At 44.3% G+C, this 10,470-nt stretch overlaps 1 protein-coding gene across 1 annotated transcript in view; it reads right to left on the bottom strand.

Annotated features, from left to right (window-relative positions):
• The window catches only part of LOC101853620 (centrosomal protein of 170 kDa protein B), a gene marked incomplete in the record, with an annotated part of 149,958 nt that overhangs the window by 47,003 nt on the left and 92,485 nt on the right, over nucleotides 1–10,470 (bottom strand). Inside the window, 4 exon segments of the mRNA XM_013082702.2 lie at nucleotides 2,727–3,598; nucleotides 5,057–5,270; nucleotides 5,810–6,031; nucleotides 7,361–7,644. Of these exon segments, the coding sequence (XP_012938156.1) occupies nucleotides 2,727–3,598; nucleotides 5,057–5,270; nucleotides 5,810–6,031; nucleotides 7,361–7,644 (1,592 nt within the window).

Raw genomic sequence — 10,470 nt, 5'->3', positions numbered from 1 at the left:
CCCAACCACCCGCACAATCCGGACAGCAACACGAGCCCATTGGGGTTTGTTAGCCCTGACCATGGACAGTACAGGACATTAAACTTGGCGTTAACCCCCGGTCACCAACTCTGACCCACAGGGCCCACAGGTAGGAGTGGACATCGTGGTCAGTTTGCATCGCAATCATAGTGTGGAGACGGTGACGAGTGGCCGGACTGGGCCTGATTGCATGACCACTGACAACTTGCCCAGATAGCGGCCACGAGGGAGATAACCCGTGGCTTGGCGATTCTACCCATGCCCAACTTGGCAATCTCACGGTTCATTAATTACTTATTATGTCTTGCTACTTAACCCTTTCAGGGCCAATTAACTCTTTCAGGGCCAAGCGCCTACCCATCAGTAGCGCCTGTTTTGTTTTGACAAAAGATAAATACATCGACACAATATTTGTCACTAACTACAAGAGCTAAGTAAAACATATACTATTTCTATGTAGGTGTTTTTACACCCCCATCAACACAATTTTAAAATCATTTAGAAAACAGGCGCCTGACAGGAGAAAGACAGCATAGATAATAGATACTCCATAAAAATGTCTCCCCATACTCAAGAATTGAGCGCGGGTTTCCTGCGTGCAACAGCGAAGGACCTAACTGCTACACCACAGACGTCCGTCAGAAATGAAGGAAACATCGGGAGAAATTGGGACCTACCAGAGACTCAATACAAACTTCCACATCAGTGTCTAGGGTCTATCTTTCCACTTTTTTAACCGTTTACTGACGACATTTCGTGATGTAGTTGAGTAAATTTACTTTACCATGATTACTTAGCGTGCGGGAAAAGTAAGACAGACAGAGAGAAAGAACAGAGGAAAAGTAAAGGAGTAGGACGTATAACCAGTGGGGCCCTCCAACCACCAGCGTTTCTGACATTTCGTGGCACTAGCACAAAAAGACTTAATTCGATATCACTGGGTGGTAGGTTGGTGGCTATCGTGTTGGGTTTACGGCAGACCACATAACGGTTATATTACGCTAGGGAACGAAATAAGACAAAAGTAATGACGAAAAGGAAAAGAAGTAGAAGTAGCAGACCCCGTCCAGCAACCCTCTGACCATAGGTTTAGTTTTTTAGTTCACACAATAACTGTCATAAAAAGCATGGAGAAAATATGAGAGAGAGAGAGAGAGAAAGAGACAGACAGACAGACAGACAGACAGACAGACAGACAGACAGACAGACAGACAGACACAGACACAGACAGAGAAACCGAAAAAACAGAAGTTGGACTTTACAGTGGCACCCTTCCACTACGTCCACACGTAAAGTACAATCAAAAGTGTCCAAGACGGCCGCCCACATTCGAGGACAAAAGTGGATGCCTCAGACAGGTAAATGTGTTGGGCTATGTCATCATATTATAAACAAGACGCAAGGGGACAAAAGGGAAACTGTTGTACAGGTGATTGCCTTGGACAGGTGACCGTAAGAGCAGATTCGACTGCACTCATTAATCACAGTCAACGTTCACACGAGGAATGCATTAATGTATTCTTATTGCACAGACAATGTAATATATTAATAGCGCTGACCGCACAGTTCACAAATTCCACCAGCTCAGTCATGGAGTAACAAAAGCAATTACCAGCTCATTATTAGCATAATGCACTTCTTCTTCCCTATTCCAGTTTCATTTTCGCAGTAAATGTACATACATTTTTGTCTGTAAACTGAGAGCAAGGGGAGCAGACACGACAGAACTATTGGAAACCATTACCTGCCTTTTAATGGGAAATGTATTCACCCCCCCCCCCCCCCTTTCCCAATTGACAAAGATCATAATAAACAGATAGGCTGATGCACCCCATCTGCCAGGATTGAGCAGGATGCAGCATCTAAGCAAACAGTCAGAGACAATTCATAAAATTAAAAACATTGCCACTCGCGAATTGAACTCACGTCTCCTGCATGCAACAGTGAAGCACCAACTATCATTATTCCACAGACCTCGGTCCCCAACTGATGTTCTAAACAGTTGCAGCTTAAGTTCTCACCCCACTGTTATGCCGAGAGTCTAAGAGAGAAGAGTTTGAGAGAGAGAGAGAGAGAGAGAGAGATGAGAGAGAGAGAGAGAGAGAGAGAGAGGAAAAAGAAGAAGAAGAAGAAGAAGAAGAAGAAGAAGAAGAGGAGGAGGAGGAGGAGGAGGAGGAGGAGGAGGAGGAGGAGGAGGAGGAGGAGGAGGAGGAGGAGGAGGAGGAGGAGGAGGAGGAGGAGCATTAAGCAATATTCTAAAGAAGTGCTTGCTTCTCCACAATACAACAGCAAACAACAGGTTAGTTCCAAAGTATAGGCATAGGCAACTGTGATTCGAGTCTTCAAAGGGGTATTCTTGAACAAGGGCAGTTTTTAGAAAGTTTTAGAACTTTTCATGGTTCTATATCCAACTGTTTTTGTTCGTTTCTGGAACGAACGTGAAATCTGAGCATCCGACCGGGGTCTTAAACAGCCTGACTATGTTGAAATAAACGCATAACCCATACACAATCAACTATACCTAGCAGTTTACTAGAGCTGTCCGGAGGCACGAATTATTGGTTTGGATGATGATGCACTAGGTTCTCACTAGGAAAAGTAAGAAAAATGAATAGAAACAAAAAGGGGGGAAAAATTCAACAACACGATCAAGAAGACACACAAGAAGAAAAACAAAAGCATAAATCTACAGACAAGACACTCACCTCTGGCCTATCTTCATCATCGTCTCCTAGGAGGAGATCATCATCGTTATCATCAGCGTCATTGTCTTTATCATCCCGCTCGGCGCCAAACACAGAGGAGAAATTGTTTATCTCGTCTTGGGGAGTCTTGTCCCCTTCCGTGTCCTCCCGCACATTGTCATAGCCGCCAGGACTCGCCATCCTTTGTGGATCTATGATGGGACGATCCACAAACGAATCCACATCTACGCCAAACACCTGATCTATCCTCTTCCTCGCCTCCTCCTCCACCTCATCTTCCTTATCCGCTTCTATCGTATACGTCCCTGCCTCACTCGCCTTATCCTCTTTATCCTCCCTGCCCTTGTCCGCCACACCTTCTGTAATTCTCAGATCATCTTCTTCCACATCCTCCTCATCATCAACGAGGTCATCATCAATTGCCACAGTTTTCTGAGACGTCTTCGTGCGTGGCGGCGTCTTTGCATTAGAGATCTTTGCGTGTGGCGTTTTAGTGTTTGACGTTTTTGCAGTCGATGTCTTTGTTTGTGATGTTTTGAGATCATTTTTGCGAGAGGAGGCCCCGCCCCCTGCAGCCGAAGCCTTGGTAGGTTTGCTCCCCCCAGTCTTGGGCCTATCATGACCAGCAGCCTCACGGTACAGTCTCTGTTCTGGGGACATCTCCTTGCTGCTGGCTGGGGAGGAAGAATGGCCTCCCTCGAACATCTTGTCGATGAGATAAGAGGTGGGGTCAGAGTACTGGGCGTGGCTTACAGGCGACTTGGCGGCCGAAGATGAAGAGGAGGGATCAGAGGGGGTGCCAGATGGGGATGTCCGCCGGCGGCCACCGGATTTAGAAGTCTGCGGGCTTTTGCTGGATACTGGTCTCTGGCCTGAAGATGTTCCACACACCAAAATATTTTAAAAATCATACAACAGAGTAAGCTAGTGAGATCTACACATAGACAGGCGCACATTTTTAAATAAATGAAAAAGTCTTCTCCCCTGAAAAATTTTGCCTTCTGACCTTAGAACATTCGAACAGTTTGCCAACGATATACATACACGTACAATAGGTACGATATTGGTATCACATCCCTTTCAACACCAAACCCTTATTTAGGATGTGGAACCTCTAATTTGACATCTATCTCCAATAGAACAAAGACAGGGGACAGCCAAAACAGCTTCACGACCCAAAGTTAAAAAATGCCAAGCAAAAGATTCGAACCAGGGTCATCTCAACATTGTAGTCAAAACAATTTTTAAGATTGGCACACTGAGACCAAGCATTATCATACATAAACTACTAATCCTATCAATAAAACACTAGGCCATGGCCTGCCAACAAAGAGTCACTAACAACTGATTGACATCCATTTACAGCATGAACAGTCAATGATAAGATCATAGATAGAAACAATTTTGTCTTTCTGTAACTTGGAGTGGCTCTTGCCTCCCTGCTTCAGGAATAAATGGTCAATTGGTCGACCTTACATCATGGAAAAACCAATCCTCATATAAGCTTTTATTTCAAAGATTTCTCTTTCTAAAATCCATTAAACGTTAAGGAAATGAGAACCTGTCGCACACGGTTCATCAAACAGACAGTGAAAGAAGGGAAATAAAAAGAATTTGATGACGCAAAGGACGGGGAACTCTAACAAGCAAAAGGGGCACAACTGATGCCAGTAGTTAATGCCCCTGTTACGACTTGGTTGTCTGCCTTTCTCTCTCTCTCTCTCTCTCTCTCTCTCTCTCTCTCTCTCTCTCTCTCTCTCTCTCTCTCTCTCTCTCTCTCTCTCCCTAAAAAAAAGAGAGAGAGAGAGAGAGAGAGAAAGAGAGAGCAAAAGAGAGGGAGGGGGGCGGAGAAAGAAAGAGGGGTACAAGAGAAAAAGACAGGGCAGAGTGGAGAACTATAACGGGCAGAAAAGTGGTAAGACTTAACAGTAATAATATAGTGTAAAGCGCATAGAGCCTGCTGTTGAGCGGGGATATGCGCTATACAAATGCTATCTATTATTATTATTAACAGTAGTATTCAATAACAACAAAACAACAGCAGCAGCAACATGCGCGCACGCACACACACACACACACACACACACACACACACACACACACACACACACACGCGCGCGCGCGCACGAACGCACGAACGCACGCATGCACGCACGTACTTCAATATGTGAACTCAAATACATACAAAAACACACACATGTGCACACACACACAAACACACACAGACACTTCCACATACACAGACACTTCCACATACACAAACACTTACAAAAACACACCCTGCAGTAACCCCCCCCCCCCCCAAACTCCCTCACACCACCCTCCCTCACCTTTCTTGTCTGCCTCTCTCTCAGTGGACTTCCTCTCCTCCGAGAACTCGGACAGCCGATCAATGTCCTCTAGATTGGGTGACCTGAGTGATGACGAGCCTAGGGTGGCCTGGACACTGCTCAGTCGACTGCCTGGCTTGGCGGCCTTGCTCTCCACCGCGCTCCACATCTCCTCGATCTTTCGCTGATGGCCGGGAGATAACTCCCTCTCCTCCTGGGGACAACAGAAGCAATCCTAACTGAGGCTTTGTAAAAGTGTGCGTTTTAAGTAAAGCACATCCACAAAACAACGGTAATTCAGTTGAGTGAGAGAGAGAGAGAGAGAGAGAGAGAGAGAGAGAGAGAGAGAGAGAGAGAGACAGAGACAGACAGAGACAGAGACAGAGAGACAGAGAGAGAAATAAGATGGGGTGGGGAGGAGAGGTTAGATTGGCTTTTGTAAAAGTTTTACGGCAATTCCAACACAATCAGGTCATTAAAGCACATAGAACATGCTGGGATACACGCTCAATAGATGCAATAATAATAAAAAATTATTATTATTTTTATTATTATTATTATTATTATTATTATTATTGTTATTATTATCATGAGTATTACCACTCACTTTGTATGAGTTTGAGTAAAGAAAGTACATTGACAAAATAACAGCCATTTAGTTGAGAGAGAGAGAGAGAGAGAGAGAGAGAGAGAGAGAGAGAGAGAGAGAGAGATGCGCCAAACAGAACAGACATAAATCACCCATGTTCTCACAGAGTTCTTGCTTGGCGTCGACTCCTTGGAGCTACTGGTCCGGGAGGACACCACACGATCCTTCCGATCTCGGAAGTTCTTCCTCATCTTGGGGGGTACGAACTCGGAGAGGCTCGTGTTGATGTTGATCTTACGGGGCGGGTGGTCGCCCAGGTCCACTGTGAAGGAGGTCGCTGGGTTCACCTCAGAGCCGGGACTCACGGCTTTACCTCCCTTGGCACCCTGAAGGGTGACACGAAAGGGCGTGAGTGTGTTGGTAGACGTTGTGGAGGTTAGTGGTGGTGTGTGTGTGTGTGTGGGGGGGGGGGTATAGCATTGATATCCTTCATGGTATTTTTTGTGTTTCTTTAAATGGATAGTACAAAGACACAAACACACACACACACACACGCACACACACACACACACACACACACACACACACACACACACACACACACACACACACACACACACAATATGAAATGTAAAATCTAATGAATGTTGCAGCAGATCTAAAGAACGTCTGTTTAAATTTCTAGTGCCAATGACCTTTCACCTTTCTCGACCGTACTGTAAACTTCTGACAACCAAATGTATTACAAATTCAGGTTTCTGCTTGTTCAATTAAAATATTCATCGGTAATCACAACGTAAAGTTCTCTATTTCCTCGTTTAAAAGATGGCACAGCTCCCACTCGACTGGAGATAAAAACACTAAAACAGCACATAAACATTGATAACTGACCATGCTACTAAATATATTAAGCTCCTTTAAAATTGCCTTTCTTAAAGAAATGCGGTTGGAATAAAAACTATGGCTGTGGTTAATACTAGCGTTTACTCAAAAGGTGTAAGAAAATATAATTACCAATAGATAATGTTCAAAAGACGAGGTCTATTCGTCATATTATGTTCAACATACCCCCATCCATAAAAAATTTAAACCAAGTATGCCCGCCTCGTATTGCGGTGGTGACGAGTATTTGACATTATATAGATTGAGTAAGACTTGAAATGGTTCTCCCCGGTATGTCATTCTTTTCTGCAATCAATGCATTACGAAGTTGTTGCACAATGGTGGCCCGATGGTTAGTGTACACCTTGCACTCTAGTTCATCCCATACGTACTCTACTGTATTCAAGTTGGCTAAATAAGCGGGTCATAACAAACAATAGAATCGCTGCAGTTCTAGTTACATTGTACAAACACATGGTTTGTATAACGCCATGTGCATTTGAAAAGTGAAGAGCTTGTAATGGAGAGGAGATTACAAACTATTTTTAAAATTATTATTGGGTTTTTTTAATGCAGGTGTTATACTCCCACATCGACAAAATTCAGATAATTATTTTAGGGGGCAGGATTCGACTCCGCTTGTCAGGGTCATCCCTGGCTGAGAGGAATAGTATAATGGCAGAAACACTGAGATATTCCTTGTCAATCTCCCCATTTGGAAATCGCGCTTGGGTCTCCTACGGCCTAACACCTGACCGCAACATTGTAACCGCTATTAACGGGTCAGGTCTTCCTGTTACCAGAGAATCTGTGTACTAGCTCCCTGCTGTTACCTTGACGTCCGGTGAGAAAAGACTGTCTTTGGAGAGGGAGGAGCTTATACTCTTAGCCGGGGTCACCGTGTCACGTGACCGCTCATCCAGACCCTCTGGCGTCTCGCCCTCGTCCCTGATAGGGATTTCCATGTAGGTGGCGCTGCCGGTACGCCGAGGCGTGTCCTTCTTGTCCCCGTCCATCCCGCTGGTGTTGGCGGCCCCTGGGCTGGTGGTTAGGCCCTCGCTACTCAGGGTCAGACTGTTGGGCCGGGAGCGCTTACCTCCGGTATCTTTCTTCTCACCTGGGGGGTAGGGGGGGGGGTGAAAAGTTTAAGTTTGAGTTTTGAGTAATGCGAAACATACTGACATGATAACAATTTTAAAAAATATTTTTTTAAGTAGGTTAAAAAGGAAAACAGATGTTTGGTATAGGAAAAAATGAGCAAATCACACCACAGCACCCGCCAACCACCCACGAAGAGAGGGGGGGGGGGGAGAGAGAGAGAGAGAGAGAGAGAGAGAGAGAGAGAGAGAGAGAGAGAGAGAGAGAGAGAGAGAGAGAGAATAATACTTCCAGTCTGCATGAAGTGTATCATCACAAAGAGGTTATTTCTGTATGTCTCCTCGCCATGATGGATAATAATAGAGCACGTAAAAGATGGATCTATATACCCGACTAACCGGTTAATTTTTCAAAATAGGGTCACTTGGAGCTAAGTGTCTTTTCATGCAATTGCTTTAACGCCCCCAAAGCCACAATTTAGATCATTTAGGAAGCGGGAAACCGACAAAGTCGTTAAAGATTTTCTCCCCGTTCTGGAATCGAACTCGAGCCTCCTGCGTGCAAAAGCGAAGCACCACACAGTGCTATACAACAGACGCCAGTGAATTTCTTGTGATCTGTCGGATGAACTACACATTTCTTTCCACTGCTCACGAGACCCGAGTTCCGGACCGATCGAGGAGAGAAACGTTTTCCATAAAGATTTCTTAAAGCAGCGTCAGCTCAGAGTAGACAAAATAAAACTGATGAGGATTGAAAAGAAAGAAATATTTGCGTGGGGAGGGGGGAGGTGTGTGGAAGAAAGCATATGGATCTCCTCTACATGGGGAAGTAAACCTTGAGATATGTTTTGACGGCTTCCTTTCTTCTCATCAGAGCTGTTTCTTTACACAAATCAGAACTCAGTTTGGTTCAGTTTAGTTTTAGTAAGAGTTTTACGGAACTTGCAACACAAATAGCCCATATAAATGCCGACAATATGGGCTTTTCCAAGAGAGTAACATAAAAAAAACAAGGAGGACATATAAAGAGCGCAGATGTTTGACAGGAAAGAAGAAGCCGAACTCATCTTAACCCAGTAATGACAAAAGGATGTACATCTCACACCCAGTTCCTCCAAAATGGATGCGTGCCCAGCAGAAGAACTGCAGCACGTTGTACAACATCTCGCCTACTCCCTTGTTCAAACACGCGAATGTGTTGACAAACGGGGCTGGAAAACCGATTGGGACGACGAACCTCCAGCCAATACAGGCAACACGCCACAAGTACGTTTTACTAAATGTTACATTTTAAAACACTGACGATGGGCATTCTAATTCTAGAGATTTAAAAACGTTTGAAGACGCGCTAGTTGGAAGATCTTTTTTTTAAAAAGCGTCATTATGATTTAAATACAAGTTCTTCAATTATGTCTCCTTACCTGAAAATTGAAACGGCAGACAACAACACACTTACTACGCATTACACAAATTTGTAATTCTGACTTGTGTATAATGTGCCAGGACGTTGCCTCTGATCTTCTGCTATTCGGACCAATGTATCAGCTTTGTCCTTAAAGAGTTCACATACTGACCGTAAGAGAACACCAGGCTGATAGTTTTGTTTTAATAAAGGGGGTCACCTCGGCAAAAAAAAACCCGGTCAATTAGTACAAGGAAAATTAAATAAAAAGAGACGGAAAAAATAGAAGGATGGTAAAGGAGTAGTAAGAGTAAGACCTACCAGTGGCACTACCTAACCACCCACACATTACGCTGTTTGCCAACAGTAACCTCATTACTTGCTGAGAATACGGCCTCGATCAGACACACACTGAGGGTGTCAGCACAACATGACAGCCGAAATGAGGGTATTTGGTTTGTTATGCATATCTCGAACGAGTTGGTACAGATACAATTTGGCATGCATTTCTCGAAAGATGTAGTTGTATAAAATTGGACCCAAAGTTAGTGGGTTAATTTGCAGAAAACCAAGCAAACTAAACCAGAAGAATATAACTAAAACGAAAACAACTAAGCTGGACTTATGAGCATATCATAACCACAAAAAGATGCCCTGGATGGGACATCAGTAGAAGAGAAAACAAGTTGGCAGGCAAATTCAAACCGTCTCCAGAAGTCATTTCACAGTCCTTCTATAACTCTACGATTCTGACTTGGTTGTAAAAGGGCGGAGCTACTGACTGAAGTGTCTTAAGGCCATTCGCAAATGGGGGGCTTTTTACATGTTCTTCTGCACAGTAGAGTTGTAAATGGACTGATTCATCAATGTCATGTTCAAAACTGTGCCTGATCGGCAACAGGGAACTCCTGCTTTTTCTATCCTAATCCTTACTATCGGCATTTTTACCTCTGCTTTTTTTTTGTATGATTGTCACACCCTTATGACCCGTTATTTCCAGGGTGCCTTGATAGTCGAGGCAGACTTTGCGCTGTTGAAGCTAGAGAGGTGAGCAGAGTAAGCCTGATTCCCTGTAAGGACTTAAGACCTTATGCAGTTACAAGCGCCGCAAAACCTTACTAAAAGTAACTAAAATAAGGCCTAGACTGCAAACATGTTCTGCTATCATCGACACTGTTCACCACATTTAGGGGGCGGGCCTCTCCAACCACATCTGTAAGATACCCACCCAGCGGAAAGACAGACTCTTGATAAACATCTTCTCCAAATCGGGAACCGAACGCACGTCTTTTGCGTTAACTGCTAAAAGCGTCATCAATGCAACAAGATAGTGAAAGGAAGGTCCATCCGACAAGGAAGGTCCATCGGACAAGGAAGCTTATTATTTCAGGACTACCAAGCAGACCGGCCGGCCTTGTAAACACACTACAACAGAAAAATA

Source organism: Aplysia californica, unplaced genomic scaffold, assembly GCF_000002075.1.
Source record: "Aplysia californica isolate F4 #8 unplaced genomic scaffold, AplCal3.0 scaffold00189, whole genome shotgun sequence".
Taxonomy (NCBI): domain Eukaryota; kingdom Metazoa; phylum Mollusca; class Gastropoda; order Aplysiida; family Aplysiidae; genus Aplysia; species Aplysia californica.
This window is presented reverse-complemented; position numbering and strand designations above follow the sequence as displayed.